We start from the raw sequence: 20,762 nt of genomic DNA on the forward strand, positions 1-20,762 counted from the left end.
TGGCTCTTAACTGCCCTCTGAACAAGGGCAAATAGGGATGGGTAATAAATGCTGGCCTAGCCCGCGACACTGCATCCCATGAATGAATAATAAAGAAACCTGGCTGCAGTTGTCTGAACTTAGTCTCATCAATGGGTTCCACTTTTAAACAAGAATGAGTGATACAAAAACAGGCTGAGGAATTCCTCTCAATAGGAGCTGAGTGGCAATCTCCTTTGGAAAGGGGAAGTGGGTGAGAAGGACACCCACTCGTGCCAGTGACACAAAGAGACCAGTTTCTGAGCAGGCTGGCCATTTAGCGATAATCGGTCAAAGATTCGTAACAGCACAGAAGGAGACCATTCAGCCCATCGAGTTGATGTGGTCTGAGACGAGCATTTGCAATTTGAATTCCATCCTTATCATATTGCTTCATGTGGAAACAAGGCTGTGAATTCTGTCTCACTTCACATCCCAACTCCTGGCCCTGGCAACCAATCTGTCGTTTGAGCGGAATTGGTAGAAGATGGTGTGTTCCAGAAACCGTTTAACATGGGAACACCTGGAAATCCAGATTCCCCTTTCCTGATCAAGGTTTGAGGATCAGGAAGCAGAATTAGCATTCGTTCATTACCGTTCCCTCTCCCCACTGCAATATTTAGGAGTACAATGTGGCAGAAACCCACATGTGGTCTTAGAATATTCTAGATTTTCCACCAGCCACCTCACCACCACTACTCTCTTTAGACCATAAGATGTAGGAGCAGAAGTAGGCCATTCAGTCCATCAAGTCTGCTTCGCCATTCAATGAGATTATTGCTGATCTGATAATTCTCAGCTGCACTTTCCTGCCTTTTCCCCATAACCCTTGATTCCCTTACTGATTACAAATCTGTCTGTCTCAGCCTTGAATATACTTAACAACCCAGCTTCTACAGCCCTCTGCGGTAAAGAATTCCACAGATTCACTACCCTCTGAGAGAAGAAATTCCTCCTCAATTCTGTCTTAAATGGGCGACCCCTTACTCTCAGGTTATGCCCTCTGGTCCTAAAATCTCCCACAAGGGGAAACAACCTCTCAACATCTACCCTGTTGAGCCCCTTAAGAGTCTTATACATTTCAATAAGGTCGCCTCTCATTCTTCTAAACACCACTCTCTTTCTTTAAAAAAAGTGCTCCTTGGTCTTCCACAAACTAGACTCTGTAAACATGAGGTCATCCATGCTGTTCATGTCTTAACCTACACCAAATGCCATTCTGCCATTGTCCTTGTGCTCGCTGTCAAGTCAGCGAGTGCAAGAGTGATGGATTCACAGGGCTTGGTACAAGACAGGGTAAGGGCAGCAGTGTTTTAGATAAGCTCAGTGTGCCTTGCTAGCATTTGGTTACAATATCCTTGCTCTTGAACAAAAATAAGCCCTTTGGAGGCCCAAATATTCCCACCATCTCTCTGTTTCCCTGGTTGGTATGTTTCTTTGCTGAGATGTCAAAAGGCCCCCTGTGGTGCCAAAAAGATTTCGGCAACATTTCGCCAAAGGCTAGATTCAAAGATTTGCTTCTGAAGCAGTTTAAATGGGAAGTCATGTACTGCACTGTAATTCTGGCTACATTTCCCTGCCTCTGTAATCACTAGCTTGTAATAAATTTTGGTTTGCATTTAAGAATCTGACAATGCGGTATTTTATGTGATTGAAGTGGGCAGGAGAAGCATGGCAGACATCCCACATAATGTCCGGTCCTGCATGATGGAATAGTTAGCCCTGTGAATTTGTAAACATTCATGCCATGTGTAAGTTTGCTAGCTTTAATTCATAGGAGACGGAGGTGCGTTCAGACTTGGATCACTTTCCCCCCACACCCATTGCCCTTCCATCTCTCCCCATTTCACCCATGGCTCGGCAGTCAGAAGGCTGGGGCTCAAACGTCAAGTTCAGACAATTGAGCAGATGATCTGTCTGCAGATCGCTGCACTGTCGAAGTTGCCCTCTTTCAGATGAGATGTTAAACTGAGGCCCCGTTAGCCCTCTTGGGTGGCTCTATTTCAAAGAAGAGTGGGGGAGTTCTCCCTTGTGTCCTGGCCAATATTTATCCCTTAACCATCATCACTGAATAACAGATACCTGGTAATTGTCCAGTTGCTGTTTGTGGGAGCTTGTTGTGCACACATTGACTGACTGACTGACTGACTGACTGCGCTACATTCTAACACTGCCTACATTACAAAAGTCCTTAATTGGTCTTTCTCTCCATCCTCAACCAACACTCCCCCCAACTCTTCCTCCACAATATCTCTGGCATCTTCTCCACCCTCAGGCATCTGTTCAGTTGATTGGCCTCTTCCCGGTCACAACTTACAAATCGAATTTTAATGTAATGAGAGAGGGAGCCTCAGTTTAACATCTCACCTGAGATATAGTGATGTCAACAACTTCCTCAGTACAGCACCTGTAGCATCAGCTTGGATTTTGGCCTCAAGCCACTTGAGCGAGTCTTGAACTCACAACCTCCTGATTAGGGGCAGAAGTGCTACCCACCGATCCACAACTGACCCTTCTTGGGCCTCGGGTGTTAAGCCTTTGATGTGTTCACTCAAAGTCACTGAATGAGGATGTTGGAAACCACAACTAATGCCTTAGGCAGCAGTTGCTTAATGGTAAATGATTTCCATCTTGCAGACTCACCAATGAAAGCCATGCTTGACAGCACTTCAGTTTTTGTAAAACATATCCTTCCCTGCATTGAGGATGATTATGTTCAATTAAAGATTTGCATTTGTATCACCCCATATATCAGCGCTTAACAATGTCTCAAAGTTCTTCATGCAATCCATTACTTTGCGATCTTTTTGGCCAAATGGGGATTTGTACATAATCCACCAATAGTAAATAAGTAATACCCGAGTGCAGAGGTCGGTGTAATGAATGAACAGAAACCAAACATCTGCTCTCATTGTAAAGCGGTCCTCAAAGAAAGCATTGTGACCTCTCCACACTCTTAGTTTCCTGTAAAATGCTGCTTCTAAAACGGAGGAAGGTCGCCATAGTTTTAGGCTAAGGGGTGGTAGATTTAAATCAGAGATGAGGAGGAATTACTTTTCTCAAAGGGTCGTGAATCGGTGGAATTCACTACCTCAGAGTGCAGTGGATACCGGGATGCTAAATAAATTTAAGGAGGAGATGGACAGATTTTTAGTTAGTAACAGGTTGAAAGGTTATGGGGAGAGGGCAGGAAATTGGAGTTGAGGCTGAAATGTGATCAGCCGTGATCGTAATGAATGGCGGGGCAGGCTCGAGGGGATGAATTGCCTACACCTGCTCCTAGTTCTTATGTTCTTATGACAAAGACAAAAATACCTGGAAAAGCTCAGCAGGTCTGGCAGCATGTGCGGAGAGGAACACAGTTAACGTTTCGAGTCCGAATGACCCTTCAACAGAACTAAGTAAAAATAGAAGAGAGGTGAGATATAAGCTGCTTCACCTCTCTTCTATTTTTACTTAGTTCTGTTGAAGGGTCATTCAGACTCGAAATGTTAACTGTGTTCCTCTCTGCAGATGCTGCCAGACCTGCTGAGTTTTTCCAGGTATTCTTGTTTTGGTTTTGGATTTCCAGCATCCGCGGTTTTTTGCTTTTATCTTATGTTCTTATATTTTTTCTTGTATTGATCATGTTGAGATTGAGTAAAATGGGTCTGCATTCTCTGGAGTTCTGAATAATGAAGGGTGACATTATTGAAATGCATAAAAATCTTAAGAGGGCTCACCAGGGTATATGTTGAGAGGCTGTTTTCCCCAAGTTGAAGAGTCTAGAAACAGGGCTTAGTCTCAGAATAAGGGATTCGCATCTGCAATTGAGATAAGAAGTTTCTTCATTCTGAGGGCTGTGAATCTTTGGAATTGTCCACCCCACAGAGCTGTGGATACTCAGTTGTTGATTATATTTGACACAGAGGTTGATAGATTTTTGGACTCTAAGAGAATTGAGGGATTCCCTTAGATGGCAGGTCATGTTGAGAGAGCAGTAAGTAAAGCATATAGTATCTTAGGTCTTATTAATAGGGGTACTGAGTACAAGAGTAAGGAGGCCATGTTAAACTTGTACAAGACACTAGTTAGGCCTCATGTGGAGTGTTGCATCCAGTTCTGAGTGCCATACTTGAGGAAGGATGTGAAGGCATTGGAGAGAGTACAGAGGAGATTCATAAGAATTATTCCAGGGATAAAGAACTGTAGTAATGAGGATAGATTGGAGACGTTGAGACTGTTTTCCTTGGAGAAAAAAAGGATGAGGAGACAGGGTAAATAATGAGAAACTGCTCCCACTCAAGGGAGCATCAAGAACTAGAGGGCATAGATTCAAAATAATTGGCAAAAAGAGTAAATGTGATGAGAGGAAAATTTTTTTTCACCCAGTGTGCGGCTGGAGTCTGGAACGAACTTCCTGAGAGGGTGGTGGAGGCAGGTTCGATCGAGGTATTCGCAAGGGAATTGGATTGCTATCTGAAAAGAGAGAATGTGCAAGGCTATGGGAATAAGGCAGGTGGAATGCTCTTTTAGAGAGGCAGTACAGACTCAATAGGCCGAATGGCCTCCTTCTGCACTGTAAAAATTCTGTGATTTGAGAATAGGGTGGGAAAATGGAGGTGAGGTAAAAGATCAACCATGATCGTATTGAATGGTGGAGCAGGCTTGAGGGACTGTTATGACCTATTCATGCTTCTGTTTCTTATGCTCTTCTGAATCCCAGAAAGGAGGTAAGAAATAAGCTTGTCATCTTCGGATCAAGCTCACTTGTTGTGCTCTCATCCTCTCATTCTGAACAGAAGAACATAAGAAATAGGAGCAGGAGTAGACCATTTACCCCCTGAAGCCTACTCTGCCATTCAGTTTGATCAAGGCAGACCTAATGCCTTAACTCCACTTTCCCACCCACTCCCCATATCCCTTAATTCCTTGAGAGACCTAAAATCTGTCTAACGTAGCTTTGAATATACTCAATGAGCATAGACTGAATATACTCTACCTTCTGGGGTAGGGAATTCCAAAAATTCACAACCCTCAAGTGAAGTAATTTCTCTCTATCTCAGTCCTGAATGGTCAACCTCTTCTCCTGAGACTGTGCCCCATGTTCTAGATTCCCCAGTCAGGGAAACAACCTCTGTGTCTCCTCCTTCAGGTATCATGCCCTAAGAGAGCATTGGCAACCATGGACTTCCATTGGATTGGTCCACAATTCTGCTTGGCAAAGTACTGCAGTTGTTTGCAATTGCTCTGTGTCTACCCTTCAGAATCTTACATTTCAGGGTACTTCTCTTAGTCTGCGTCTTTTGTTCTCACTCTCCTTCTCATACAACCTTCATTCCTTCCTTGCTTTGTTTTATTAATAGTGTTTTTAAAATTTATTCTTGTGATTTTGATGGCAAGGCTGCATTTGTTGCTTGAGAAAGTGGTGGGGGAACCACCTTGAACACTGCAGCCCTTGTGCTGGTGTTCCCACAATTGTCTTTGGGGAGGGAATTCCAGAATATTGACCCAGAGGCTATGTATGTCCATGTCAGAATGCTGCATGATTTGGTGTTGTTGGGTGTCTCCAGGATATTGCCACCATTGGTTGCGGAAGGTGCATTGGAGAGAAATGCTGATAGGTAACCTTGGTGATTTGCTGCAGTACGTTCACAGGATCTTTACAGTGCAGAAGGAGGCCATTCAGCCCACTGAGTCTGCACTGGCTCTCTGAAAGAACATTCCACCTAGTCCCGATCCCTTGCCTTATCCTCGTAACCTTGCACATTCTTTCATTTCAGATAGCAACCCCATTCCCTCTTGAATACCTCGATCGAACCTGCCTCCACCACCCTCTTAGCAAGTTTGTTGCAGACTCCAACCACCCTCTGGGTGAAAAAAAATTTTTCTTCACATCGCTTTTACCCCTTTTGCCAATTATTTTGAATCAGCTTCCTCTAGTTCTTGATGCTCCTTCAAGTGGCTCTCTTCAGTTATTCATATACACTGCAGCTGTAGCTTGATGGAGATAGTGTTGAGTCCAGTAGCAGGAGCTCTGATCAAGAGGCCCTGACTGTGGGGGAACCTTGTGGAAAAGCTTCAAAGTGTCAGGAGGCTTTTTTTAATACTTGTCTTAGGGATACAAGCACTGCTGGCAAGGCCAGCATTTGTTGTCCATCCCTAATTTGCCATGGGCATGAGGTGGTGATCCGCTAGGCCATTTCAGAGGGCAGTCAAGAATCAACCACATTACATGCTATCCCAGACCAAGCAAGGACAGCAGATTTTCTTCCCTAAAGGGCATTAATGAATGGGTTTTAGCAACAATCTGGTGGTTTCCTGATCATGAGTAAAGAGAGCAGCATTTTATTCCACATTTATTAATTAAGTTTAAATTTCCCCCAGCTGCGATGGTGGGAATTGAACTCAAGCCCCCAGAGGCCTGGGCCTCTGTATTGCTAGTTCAGTAACGTTATCACTCTGCTACCATCCCCCCAGGTGCTCTTGGTACCCATGCTTTGTTGAGATGGCTGCTCGAGTTCAGTAGCTAAGTCAGTGGTGACTCTCATGTATATTGATTGTGGAGGTAGCAGGTTGCTCAATCTAGTCATTCCCTTGGAGGGTGCAAATGGTCACTCGTGGGAACCTTCTGGAGCATGTCTTGAATGTAAGTCTAATCTTTGAAATGGAAGCAGGTGTCCGGTATGAATCTTTAGTTAACAATAAAAGGAAATGGGTTTGGAATGGTACATTAGAATCTTGTACACACGAACTTCCATAGTGAGTAACAGCTCACTGCTGGCATGTGATTCATTCAGTTGGTCTTAACACATTCATTTTAACTGGTTCACCAATCTGTCAAAATCGTGGCCAATAGAATGTCACTTGTTAAGTATCTTCAAGCCTTGTGTCTTGTCTATTAGCCAATGTTTAAAGTGTGCAATCAGTCAATTTGCTTTCCGAAGAGGAGAAACCAGTAACGTCTCTGTAATAAAAACAAGTTAATTTCTGCTCCTATGTGTTATGGTCCTATGTCTTATGGTCTAAGTGCTGGAAAACCTCAGTGGATTTGGCAGTAGCCATGGAGGAGGAAACAGGGTTGACATTTCAAGTCGAATATGACTTCTTCGGACCGAAGAATAGTCACATTCAATTCAAAATGTTGGCCGGAATTTTCCAGCCCATCGTGGTGTGTTCCCCCATGGTGGGGCCGGTGATCCGTTGAAATCTCCGTTCACGTAGGCGGGACTGGAAGTTCCTGCCGATTGTGAGGGGCTGGAAAATTCCAGCCGTTAGCTCTGTTTCTCTCTCCACAGATGCTGCCAAATCTGCTGAGTCTTTCAAGACCTTTCTGCTTTTATTTCAGATTTTCAGCATCTGCAATATTTTGCTTTTATTTTTAACGCTAGGGTGTGGCTCCTTGTCAGCGTGTTTGGTTATGGTGTTGATTCCATCGTACCACCTCATCTTTTTATCCCTCCTGAATCGATTTCAAAAATAAAAGTTATCCGTTTATAATTGGTAAAATAATGCGCTTCTGATGAATCCCACACCTGCTGGTGCTAATGGGGAGGGAACTGGGAGATGATACTGAGAGACTGTTTTCTGAATGTGTAGCTACAGCACAAAAGGAGGCCTTCACCTCTTTGAAAGGGCTAATCCAATAGTCCTACTCCCCTGTCTCTTTTCCCCTCCATAGGCCTGAAAATTTCCCCTTCTGAAGTATTTAGCCAGTTCCCTTTTGAAAGTTACCATTGAACCTGCTTCCACCACACCTTGTGTGCATTCTAGATCCCAACAGCTCACTTCACTGCATTTTTAAAAAAGGTCTCCTCTGGTCAAGCACAAGAGGCCTAACCAGTATTTTATTAAGATTTAGCATAGCTTCCGTGTTTTTCTTGTTTTCTATGCATCTATTAATAGAGTGAAGGATTCCATGGGTTTGTTATTTTTAAGTCTTCTCAATTTGAACTGCCACCTTCAAAATCATGTGTTATACACGTTTTTCTCTCTCTCTCTCTCTCTCTCTCTCTTTCTGTCCTTGCGCCCCCTTTAAAGTTGTACCATTTAGTTTAGCAATGGAAAGAAAAGAATGGATATGGGAACAGGAGGAGGCCATTTATCCCCTTGAACCATTCAGTGAGATTTAACCTGTGACCTGACACCATTTACATGCGAACATACAAGTTAGGAGCAGGAGTAGGCCATTCGGCCCTTCAAGCCTGCTCCGCCATTCAACAAGATCATGGCTGATCTGATTGTGGCCTCAATGCCACTATACTGCTTTCCCCTGATACCCTTAGGTTCTTGACTAGGAAGGGAAGCAATGCAACTTGGCCCTGCCCCCATCGCACTCTGGGGAGGAGAGTTCCACAGCCTCACAAGCCTTTGAGAGGAAATATTTCTCTTCATCTCCATCTTAAATGGGAGACCCCTTATTTTTAAACTGTGTCCCCTGGTTCTGGTCGCTCCCACAAGGGGAAACATCCTTTTAGCATCCATTCCATCAAGGTCCCTCACGGTTTTACCTATTTCAATAAGATCGCCTCTCATTCTTCTAACCTCCCATGGAAATAGGCCCAACCTGTCCATCCTTTCCTCACCGGATTACCCCACTTTATCTGCTTTTTCTCCATAACACCCTGATTAATAAGTTTATATTTCTTTTTCCTACGAAAACACATCACCTCACACTTCTCTGCATTTAAGTTTCATCTGCCATGTGTCCACTTATTTCAGCAGTCCGCCCACGTTCTCCCGAAGTCTGTCCCTAACCTCCACTTTACTACATTTTCTGTGTTTGTAACGCTGTCCAGGATTATCGCAGCTGCACATTGTGAAGGAGCTTGATCACAAATTGGTGCGCTGCATCTGGAGTTGGATTCACTGAACCCCATGAAGTTGTGCTGAAATTCCTCTAGAGTGTTTCATTCTCAATGTATCACCACCTCCACAGGATTAACTTTAGTATGAACGCATAACGCCAAAGTGTCAGAAAGCTAGCTAAAGAAACTGTCACAATCAAAAGTTTTCCTGGAATGTGTCCTCATTTCATTGCTGTCAGTCTTTTACCATTCAGATGTACCTGCAGGGAGGAAATTCTGAATTCAGTGCTACAAACTGCATATTTTTTTTGGATTTTGAGGTTTAAAAATTTCCCCTGTGATAATTAAATGCTTTTTCTTGTTCATTCTTGGAATGGCTAGGCCAGCATTTATTGCCCATTCCTAATTGCCCTTGAGAAGCTGGTGGTGAGCTGCCTTCTTGAACCGCTGCATCCCTGTGGTACACCCACAGTGCCGTTAGGGAGGGAGGTCCAGGGTTTCGATCCAACAACAGTGAAGGAACAGCGATATATTCCCAAGTCAGGGTGATGAGTGACCTGGAGGGGAACTTGCAGGTGGTGGTGTTCCCATATGTTTACCCTTGTCTTTCTGTAGAAGTCACAGGTTTGGAAGGTGCTGTCAAAGGAGACGTGGTGAGTTGCTGCAGTGCATCCTGTAGATGGTACACACTCTTGTCACTGTGCACTGGTAGTGGAGGGATTGAATGTTGAAGGTGGCAGATGGGGTGCCAGTCAAGTGGGCTGCATTGTCCTGGCTGATGTTGAGTGTTGTTGGAGCCACAGTCATCTAGGCAAGTGGGGATTGTTTCACCACACTCCTGACTTGTGCCTTGTTGATCGTGGACAGGCTCTGGGGAGTCAGGAGGTGAGTTACTCACTGCTGAATTCCCAGCCTTAGTAGCCACAGTATTTAGTTGGCTGGTCCAGTTTAGTTTCTGGTCAGTGATAACCCCCCAGAATATTGATGGTGGAGGATTCAGCAATGGCAATGCCATTGAGTGTCAAGGGACAATGGTTAGGTTCTCCCTTGTTGGACATGGTCATTGCCTGGAATTCGTGTAGGAATACCAGCAGTTTATATTATGACAAGGTCATGTACCATTGATCATTTAGTTTAGTACCCTCTTCATATATTGGAAGACTTATGTTTAGAGCTACTTATGAGCTGTTGTGTGGTTTTAGGTGGAGGAGTGGGCAGATGGTCAGCTAGTGCCTGATTTCTAAGATGACCTGATCTTTCAATTGACCTCTATTCAAGATGGAGTTTTACAATTGTACCTACTTGTCATCGCCCTTAACGCGGCTTTTGGCTTGTTATTTTAGTGTAAAACATAATGTGGTTTTGTTGACAAAGTGTAGCCTCCCCACCCACCTCAGCTCAACAATGTTAACCTTCTGAAGATGAATAATTTGTTTCACTTGTAGAAAGGTTGTACATGATGTAATATTTACTGAGTTTTAGCACAAAGTAAGAACAGATGGGGAGGGGCATTTGGTTCATTCCAGTTTGTCTGTGGGTGTGGTGGGAAATTTACAGTCCCTTTGACCCAATAGCAAATGCAAAAATAAAGTTACGCTAAATAAGTTGCATTTCTTTAGGATAGGTGATAAAAGTTTTTTTAAAAATATTCTTCCATGGCATGTGAGAGATCCTGGCAAGGTTAGCATTTGTTGTCCATCTCTAGTTGCCCTTGGAAAAATGGTGGTGAGCTGCTGCCTTGAACCACTGCAGTCCATGTGGTGTAGGTACACCCGCAGTGCTGTTAAGGAGGGGGTTCCAGGATTTTGACCCAGTGACAGTGAAGGAACGGCGATATAGTTCCAAGCCGGGATGGCGTGTGACTTGGAGAGGAACTTGCAAGTGGTGCTGTTCTCGTTTGGAGGGTGGTCACTTGGCGAGTTGCTGCAGTGCATTGTGTAGATGGTCAAAAGAGTAGGGTTAATGGAGTATCTTAAAGGAGTTGAAAGGTGGCTCAGGGAGGCAGTTCTACAGCTGGAGGATGTTACAGAGATAGGGAGGCAGCTTCCATAGTAGCAGCATGACGGAAAAGCTGTTGTCCACGAAGTGATATCTGAATTCAGAGATATTAGAAAGAAGGCATTTATTTATATAGAATCTTCCAGAGCAGGATGAGAAAGTGGTAAAAAGGTTTGCGGGATCCTGGGTTTCTTATGCTCAACTGGAGCAGTATGCCCAATTCTGAGCACTGGACTCTAGGAAGAGTATGAAAGCTTTAGAGAGGGTGCAAAGTATATAAGAATGGTTCCAGGGATGAGGGACTTCAGTTGTGAGGATACATTGGAGAAGCTGGGATTGTTCTCTTCAGAGAAGAAGAGATTTGCTTATGATGTTCAAAATCATGAGGGGGTCTAGACAGAGCAGATAGAGAGAAACTACTCCCATTGGTGGAATGATCAAAAACCAGAGGAGACAGATTGAAAGTTGTTGGCATAAGAAAGACAGGCATAAGTGAGTGGTTAAGATCTGGGTGGCATTGCCTGAAAAGGTGGTGGTAGCAGATTCAATCTTTTGGCTTTCAAAAGGGAACTCTATAAGCACCTGAAGGGAAAAACTTGCAAGGCTGTGGAGAAAAGACAGGGGAGTGAGGCTGGCTTGCTTGCTGAGACCGGCACGGCTCAGTGGGCTGAGTGGTCTCCTTCAGTGATGTAACCAATCCATAATTCTATTCTAGAATCTCAGGACTTCTTGAATACTTCACAGCCAATGAAGTACTTTTTAGAATTCTAATGCAAGTGGGGCCAATTGTAAAACAAAAACAGAATTACCTGGAAAAACTCAGCAGGTCTGGCAGCATCGGCAGAGAAGAAAAGAGTTGACGTTTCGAGTCCTCATGACCCTTCGACAGAACTTGAGTTCGAGTCCAGGAAAGAGCTGAAATATAAGCTGGTTTAACACCTTAAACCAGTTTATATTTCAGCTCTTTCCTGGACTCGAACTCAAGTTCTGTCGAAGGGTCATGAGGACTCGAAACGTCAACTCTTTTCTTCTCCGCCGATGCTGCCAGACCTGCTGAGTTTTTCCAGGTAATTCTGTTTTTGTTTTGGATTTCCAGAATCTGCAATTTCTTTGTTTTTATGGGGCCAATTGTAGCTGTTTTTCACACAACGAGCTTCCACAAACATCAAGGCGATACATGAACCAATAATTATTTTATTTTATGTTAGCTGAGGGATAGGTATTGGTCAGTACATGAGGGAGAACTCCCTCATGGCAATATTAACCACCTCGTCAAAGGTGATGCCGCCACTGTGTTTAATGTTCTTTTACTTTTTCCTGTCACGGGGTGGTTCCTTAAGGGCTTCAATGATGAGGGCAGAAGCTGATGGGACAACCTCAATCTGTGCCTGTCTGTTCTGAATAGTCAGCTTGATCATGATATGCAGGCCTTTGCAGTGTAGTCACAGAACTTCTTCAAAGTAATGCTGTAGGATCTTTTACATCCACTCAAGAGGGCAGCAAGGTTTCAGTTTCTATGAATTAAGGATGGGCAAATAAACCACAAGGCAAAACATATTAAAACTCTTTCTCTACCTCTGTTCAAGTTGGGTGTTGTCGACTGTAGAGTTTACTTCCTGTGAGTTCGATTTGAAACAAATATATTATCTTTATTTTGCACAAAGGTCACTTTTCTTTAAATTTAAAGTCATCCCCACACATACACACACCTCTTCCTTCCTTCTATTATTTTGTAATTTTGCAATTGAACCAGCAGACACTGGATCTCCTCCAACATTCAACTCCTCAGTCACACGGTTTGCCTGGTGTTGGGCGCTGCTTTTAACATTGGAGTCCATGTGCTGCCCATTCCTGAGGCTGCCAGCAATGGCAACCCCTTGTCAGATTCACTTTGGGTCATAGGTCAATGTTAATTTATTATACCTGGCTTTCCGCTGCTTGTCCAAGAATCTGGAGCCAGCAATTGGTGGCAGAAAAGCCCCCACAAAAAGATAAACTTAAACCCCATTAATGTTAGTGCAAGAGAAAATTAAATTAGCTGTGTTGAATTTTTTTGTACCCATCTATGAAATGTTAATTCCCCATAGAGCATCCTGTACAAGGCACTATCTTAACCTGACCCATTCCCCATTGTAAATGTTGCTGTTCCCCCACATTCGAACTATTTCTGTTGCTCCCAGTCTGACTTAGCAAATGTGTCTCGGTTAAAATGCTTTTGTGCATGAGTTCAATGACATATTTGTTCACTGATTTGCATTTTAGGGAGATAGTTAGCTAGTGGTAAAGTCACGAGTAATCCAGAGGCTCCAGGCCTCTCTCTGGCCATGGGTTCAAATCCCATCACAGCAGCTGATGGAATTTAAATTCAGTTCACAAAACTGGAATTGAAAGCAAGTCTCAGTAATGATGTCCATGGCTACTATCATCATTTTTTTTTTGTTTCAAAAACCCATCGGGTTCACTAATGTCCTTTTAGGGAAGGAAATCTGCTGTCCTTACCCGGTCTGGCCTACATGTGACTCCAGACCCACAGCAATGTGGTTCGTTCTTAACTGCCCTCTGAAATGGTTTAGCAAGCTACTCAGTTAGGGATTAGAAGAGCAATTCAGGATAGGCAACATATGCTGGCCTACGTGCTATAAAAGAATTTTTAAAATTTCAAGTGTTGAATTGCCTCCGTTAAAGATTGATCTCATTTGATCAATGAAGAGGAATAATCCCATTGGTCCCATTAGCAATCCATTTCCCAACTCCCAGGCACATGTGGTTTGGGAAGCCACAAGCCCTATTGGAGATCTTGAGATTGGGGTACACGTTGTCCGTGCCGTCTCCACATGAGTGGCAACAGGAACATTATAAAAGGTCGAAGTTGAAGGATTAATGAGACCAAATGGACACAGGAATGAGCAAGTCAGGGCTTCAAACCCCTCTCCAGAGATAGAATCCATAATCTAGGCTGACACTCCAGTGCAGTACCGAGGGAGTGCTGCACTGCCAGAGGTGTTGTCTTTCAGATGAGATATTAAGCCAAAATCCCACCTCCCGTTTCACATGTGAAATGATGAGAAAGATCCCATGGCACTGTTTCGAAGAAGAGCAAGGGGCAGTTCTCTCCTGAACAGCATTTATCTGGCAACCAGTATCATTGAAACAAATCATTTGGTCTTCAACTCTTTGCTGTTTGTGGGAGCTTGCTGTGTGGAAATTGGCTGTATGTTACAACAGTGACTCCACTTTCAAATGTACTTCTTTGGCTATAAGGTGTTTTGGGTTGTCTTAGACCATAAGACATAGGAGCAGAAGTAGGCCATTTGGCCCATCGAGTCTGCTCCATCATTCAATGAGATCATGGTTGATCTGCTAATGCTCAATTCCACTTTCCTGCCTTTTCCCCATAACCCTTGATTCCCTTACTGATTAAAAATCTGCCTATCTCAGCCTTGAATCTACTTAACGACCCAGCATCTACAGCCCTCAGTGGTAAAGAATTCCAGAGATTCACTACCCCCTGAGAGAAGAAATTCCTCCTCACCTCTGTCTTAAATGGGTGACCCCTTACTCTGAGATTATGCCCTCTTGTCCTAGACTCTCCCACAAGAGGAAACAACCTCTCAGCATCTACCGTGTCAATCCCCCTAAAAATAATATATCTTTCAACAAGGTCACCTCTCATTCTTCTAAACTCCAATGAGTACAGGCCCAACCTACTCAACCTCTCCTCATAAGAAAATCCCTCCATACCCGGGATCAACCCAGTGAACCTTCTCTGGACTGCCTCCAATGCCAGTTTACCTTTCCTTAGATAAGGGGACCAAAACTGTTCACGTTATTTTAGGTGTGGTCTAACTAGTGCCTTGTATAGTTTTAGCAAGACTTCCCTATTCTTATACTCCATTCCCTTTGAAATAAAGGCCAACATTCCATTTGCCTTCCCTATTACCTGCTGAACTTGTATGTTAGCTTTTTGTGATTCATGCACAAGGACCCCCAAATCCCTCTGTGCTGCAGCTTTCTGCAGTCTTTCTCCATTTAAATAATATTCAGCTCCTCTATTCTTCCTGCCAAAGTGCATAACCTTACACTTTCCCACATTATGTGCAGAATTTTGCCCTCGGATGGCGGGCGCGTCCCACCGGCTTGGTGGCAGGCGGACAGCCGACCCCCGCCACTGAAACGGGGCCCGCCGCCATTTTAAGTGGGCGGGCCAATTAAGGCCCACCCAGCGGCATCCCCGATGGGAAGCGCTATGTTCCGGGGGTGGGGGAGGGGATCCCCATCTGTCAAAGTGCGCTCTTTCACTGACAGTGGTACAAACTTTAAAAATAGAAACATTAAAAAATGATTAACATGTCCCTCTCATGTGACAATGTCACACGAGATGGGACATGTTAATAAAGAACACATAAACTTTATTTTTTTTTTACAAAACGGACATGAAACTTCATCACGTCAGTGGATGAAGTTTCATCAATAAAATGGAGCCCACTGGGGCTCAAGGCCTGCCCACCAGCCTTGAGGTTGGCCAGGCAGGTCTTAATTACTTTAAATAGCCTGTCAATGGCCTCAATTGGCCATTGATAGGTCGGCGGGCAGACAGCTGATTTCGCTGCCCACCCGCCTTCCTAAAAATTTAAATGGACCGGGATGATGTCGGGGATTCCTTCCGATGTCATCCCGCGTCATTTTCCCCTCAGCGACTGGGCCCCGCCCTCAAATCGCCGAGGGGAAAATCCTGGCCTATATTCCATCGGTCAAGTTTTTGCCCACTCACTTAACCTGTCCATATCCCTCTGTAGACTCCTTGTGTCATCCTCACCACTTGCCTTCCCTCCCATTTTTGTGTCATCCACAAACTTCGCGATAGTACAATCACTTCCCTCATCCAAGTCATTAACGTATGTTGTAAATAATCGTGGCCCAGCACTGATCCCTATGTCACTCCTGAAAATGCCGTCCTTATCCCAACTATCTGTCTTGTATTAATTAGCCAATCCTCTATCCATGCTAATATACTACCCATGGGCTTTTATCTTATTAAGTAGCCGTACAAGCAGTACCATATCAAATGCCTTTTGGAAGTGCAAATATATTACATCTACTGGTTTCCCCTAATCTATCCTGCTTGTTACCTCCTTGAAGAATTATAATAAATTTGTCAGGTATGATTTCCCCTTCATGAAGCCATGCTGACTCTGCTTGATTATATTATGCATTTCTAAATGCTCTGCTATTACATCCTTTAGAATAGACTCTAACATTTTCCCAATGACAGATGTTAAGCTAACTGGCCTATAGTTACCTGGTTTTTTGTCTCCCTAGCTTTTTGAATAAGGGTGTTATATAGGCAGTTTTCCAATCCTCTGGGACTTTTCCAGAATCTAAGGATTCTTGGAAGATTGCTGCCAGTGCACTCACTATCTCTGCAGCTACTTCCTTTAATAGCCTAGGATGCAACCCATCAGGTCCAGGGGATTTATCGGCCTTTAGCCCCATTAGTTTCCCTATTACTTTTTCTCTAGTGATAGTTATTGTATTTCACTTTGTCCCTTGATTATTTAGTATTTTTGGAATGTTATTAGTGTCTTCTGTCGTGAAGACTGATGCAAAGTATTTATTCAACTCCCCTGCCACTTCCTGGTTCCCTATTATTATTTCTCCAGCCTCATTCTCTAAGGAGCCTATGTTCACTTTGGCCTCTCTCTTCCTTTTTACATATTTAAAGAAGCTCTTACTGTCGGTTTTTATGTTACTTGCCAGTTTACCCTCCAAGTTTATCTTCTTCTTTACTTATTTTTTGGTCATCTTTTGTTGGTTTTTTTAAACTTTCCCAATCCTCTGGCTTACCACTAATCTTTGTCACATTGTGTGTTTTTTCTTTCAATTTGATACTATCCTTAACTTCCTTGATTAACCATGGTTGGTTTATCCCCTTCCTAGAATCCTTCTTCCTCACTGGGATATATTTTTGTTGTGAGTCATCAACTATTTTCTTAAATGTCTGCCATTGTTCATCATCCGTCTCTTCTGCTAAATTCCTTTCCCTGTCCACTCCAGCCAACTCTGCCCTCATTCCTTTGTAATTACCCTTACTTAAGTTTAGCACAGTTGTTTCTGACCCAAGTTTCTCACTCTCAAACTGAATGTCACTGGTCACTGTTTCCTAGGGGATCTTTTACTCTGAGATGATTTATTAAACCTGCCTCATTACACAATACCAGATCCAAAAAAGCTTAATCCCTGGGTGGAACCAACATATTGTTCCAGGAAACTGTCCCAAATACACTCTATGAACTCTTGCCTGTGGTTACCTCTGCCAATTTGATTTTCCCATTCTATATGAAGGTTAAAGTCACCCATGAATAATATACTGCCTTTTTTACATGCCCTCATTATCTCCTGATTTATTCTCTGTCCTACAGTATAGCTACTGTTAGGGAGCCTATAGACTACTCCCATCCGTGTCTTCTTCCCCTTGTTATTTCTTACCTCCACCCATATGGATTCTACATCTTCCTATCATTTCTTGCTATTGTATTTATTCCATCTCATACTAACAAAGCTATCCTACCACTCTTTCCTTCCAGCCTGTTCTTTCGAAAAGTCACATACCCTGAATATTTAGTTCCCAGCTTTGATCTCCTTGTAAACATGTCTCCGTCATGGCTATAAGATCATACCCGTTAACCTCTATTTGTGCTGCTAATTCATTTATTTTGTTCTGAATACCACATGCATTTAAGTAAAGAGCCATTAATGTTGCCTTTTTACCATTTTTCCCCCTTTGACCCTATTTGCTGCTGTGTTGTTTTTAATGTTTGTACACTCTGTCCCATCCTGTCACACTCTGGGTATCATTACCTAAATAGCTGCCCTGCGATCCTGCCATATCCCTTTGCTTTGTAAGCCTATGTTCAAGCCTGGCATCTTTAAGTCATGAAAGGTGGCATATACATGAAAGCTTGATCACTTTCTCTTTGGCTATCTGCCTCTTTTCCCCAACATTGCCCTGCCCCCATTACTTCAATATAAAATCTTCCTTCATCTATTATTCTAATGGCCCAGTAGTCTGTCTGTTTGCAGGAAATGGGAGTTTTCTTTACTGATGCTGCAAAATCAGTCGATTCAGCTAACCGCTAATGGTATCTCTATAAATCCCCTTGGAGAGACTTTAAATGGAAAGTGATTTGAACAAAATTGCATACAGTTTCCTCACACCTTGATTGGAATATAGGAACAGGAGGAGGCCATGTAGCCTTTGTTCTGCCATTCAACGAGGTCATAATTGATTTCCATATACCCACCTTTACCCCATATCATCAAGAACAACAACCTATAGCTCTTTTAACATAATAAATTGTCCCAATGAGCACTTCACAGAAGCGTTATGAAACAAAATTTGACACCAAGCCACATTAGGAGGTACATGGGCACATGATCCAAAGCTTAGTTAAGGAGGTAGGTTTTAAGGAGGAGACTAAGGTAGAGATGTTTGGGGAGGGAATTCCAGAGCTTAAGGCCCAGGCAGCTAAAGGCATGGCCACCAATGGTGGAAAGATTATAATTGGGAAAGCACAAGAGGCCAGAATTAGAGGAGTGCAGATATATTGGATGATTGTGGGGCTAGAGGAGATTATGGAGGTAAGGAGGGGTGAGGACATGGAGGGATATCTCTTAATATCTTTGGAAAACAAAATTCCATCAATCTCAGTTTTAGAATGTACAGTTGATTTAGCTTTAATTGTTGTTTGCTGAAGAATGTTCCAAACTTTTGCTGTAACAACATTTTCTAATTTCACTCCTGAAAGGCGTGACACTAATTTTTAAACTCTCTCCCAGTTCTACACTTCAAACAGCAGAAATAGTTGTTCCTACCTACCCTATCCAGTATCTCTTGGAAGTGTCAGTCAAATCACCCTTCGACCTTCTAATTTCCAGGGCGTACAACCTTGGTGTGTGTAATCTCTGTGCATAATTTAACCTTGGGAGTCACCAGCCTAGTAAATCTACTCCACACTTCCTCCAATGTCATTATTATTCTTTCTAAGGTGCAGTGCCCAGAACTGCTCACAGTAGTCCAGTTATAGTCTATTTGGTGCTTTGTATAGCTATAGCATAATTTTTATACCCCCCCACCACCCTGTATTGTAGTCTACTAGATGTAAAGGCCAGCATTCTATCAGAGTTTTTCCTATACCTGTCAGTGCCAATTTAATGCTCGATCTATCTGCACCATCCAATTCTCTTTGTGCCTCCACCGTTTCTAGCTTTTCACCATTTTAGTCATGGATTACATGACTTACATTTGAAATTCATTTGGCATAGTTTTGTCCATTCACTTAATCTATTCATTTCTCTTTGTAACTTATGCTCAGATTTACACTGCTTACAAACCCACCTATCTTTGTGTCATCAACAAACTTGGTTAAGTGGCTTTCTATCCCATCGTTTAAGTCACTAACAGAGGAAATTGGGAAAAACAGTGGCCTTTAATCCTTCATTCAGATTTTCTACACAACAAACGATTGTCTTTTTAAGGAGGGGATCGAGAGAGAGAGAGAGAGAGAGTTGGAGAGGTTTCAGGATGTCATTCAGATTCCAGAGATAGGGATGATGGGGCCATGGGTGAACTTGAAAACAAGGATGAGAATTTTAAAATTGAAGTTACTGCTTAACCTGGAGTCAGTGAAGTTCAGCGGGAGCAGGAATGATGGATGAATGGAAGTTGATGCGAGTTAGGATGCAAGCAACAGTGTTTTGACAAGGTCACTGTACCTCATTGCATCCACTCCCTATATGCCTGTAGCTGTTAAATATCTCCTTTCCCACAGGACATTTAATTAGATTCACTGGGGGGATGATTTGAGAAAGGACTAGGCATGATAGACATTTTTGCATTGCGTTGCTTTATTTTGTGTTCTGGTCCTTCACAGGTTTGAAGGATGTTTGACTCGGTGAAACCTTATGGGAGCCAGGATTTCTATGCTCTGAAAAGGGAATGCCAACAACGCAACCAGCTCTTTGAGGACCCCTTGTTCATTGCTGATGATGAATCGCTGTTCTGTACGAGGGCGCTAGTGTCCAACGTTCGCTGGAAGCGCCCAACTGTAAGTAGTTTTCAGTTTTTGTGCCGGGGATTGGGGTTGTAGGAGTTTGGAGTGGACTACTTGCTGACTTGGCTATGACCAATAGACTAATGGAAACTGCTAAGTGTTGGGTAGCGTGCAGTTTAGTGAGAGAATTGCTTGTTCCAAAACTCTGAAAACTGTGTCAACTGATATGTTTAAGATGGAGGTTTCATTGTTTTAGGGTATGGAGAAATATGGAGATGGGAGAACCACTATCTGACTGAATAGCAAACAGACTGAATGCATGGTCTATTCTATAGGCCCCAGACTATGACAAATTCCTCTTTAGGCTTGTGTAAATTGGGTGTTTTCCCTACATGGAGAGAATGTGTATCCTGTAACGGGCAGACAAACGTTAGCTAAATTTTTTTTCTTTATCTTTTTGTGGGATGTGGGCATTGCTGGCAAGGTCAGCATTTGTTGTCGATCCTTAGGATTGCTAGGACCATTCCAGGGGGCAGTTAAGAGTCAACCACATTGCTGTGGGTCTGGAGTAACATGTAGGTCAGATCAGATAAGGATAGCATATTTCCTTCACAACAATTAGTGATATATTAGTTTATATTCCAGAAAGATTAATTTAAGTTAAATTCCACCAGCTGCCATAGGGATTTGCACCCATGTCCTCTGGATTACTAGTTCAATGACATTACCATTGTGCCACCATCTCCCCCTGGATTCTGCAGTAGCTTAATGTGGAGATTTCAAATATATCTGTCACCCAGCTAACTAGGGAAAGCTAAAAATCATGGGTTGTACAGCTAACTTGTGGTGAGAGTTGCTGCACTCTGGTGGCAGGTCAAGAGTAGAATGGGCCTATGTTCAAAAAGGGAAG

The 20,762-nt window shown here is 43.2% G+C and overlaps 1 protein-coding gene across 1 annotated transcript in view; it reads left to right on the forward strand.

The window, feature by feature from the left end:
- capn5a (calpain 5a) overlaps positions 1-20,762 on the forward strand; it is a 109,949-nt gene that overhangs the window by 27,025 nt on the left and 62,162 nt on the right. The window contains exon 2 of the mRNA XM_041198997.1: positions 19,733-19,906. Coding sequence (XP_041054931.1) covers positions 19,742-19,906 — 165 coding nt within the window. The 5' untranslated portion in view covers positions 19,733-19,741. The remainder of the gene's footprint in view (positions 1-19,732; positions 19,907-20,762) is intronic.

The sequence above is a fragment of the Carcharodon carcharias genome, chromosome 11 (assembly GCF_017639515.1).
Source record: "Carcharodon carcharias isolate sCarCar2 chromosome 11, sCarCar2.pri, whole genome shotgun sequence".
Classification (NCBI taxonomy): domain Eukaryota; kingdom Metazoa; phylum Chordata; class Chondrichthyes; order Lamniformes; family Lamnidae; genus Carcharodon; species Carcharodon carcharias.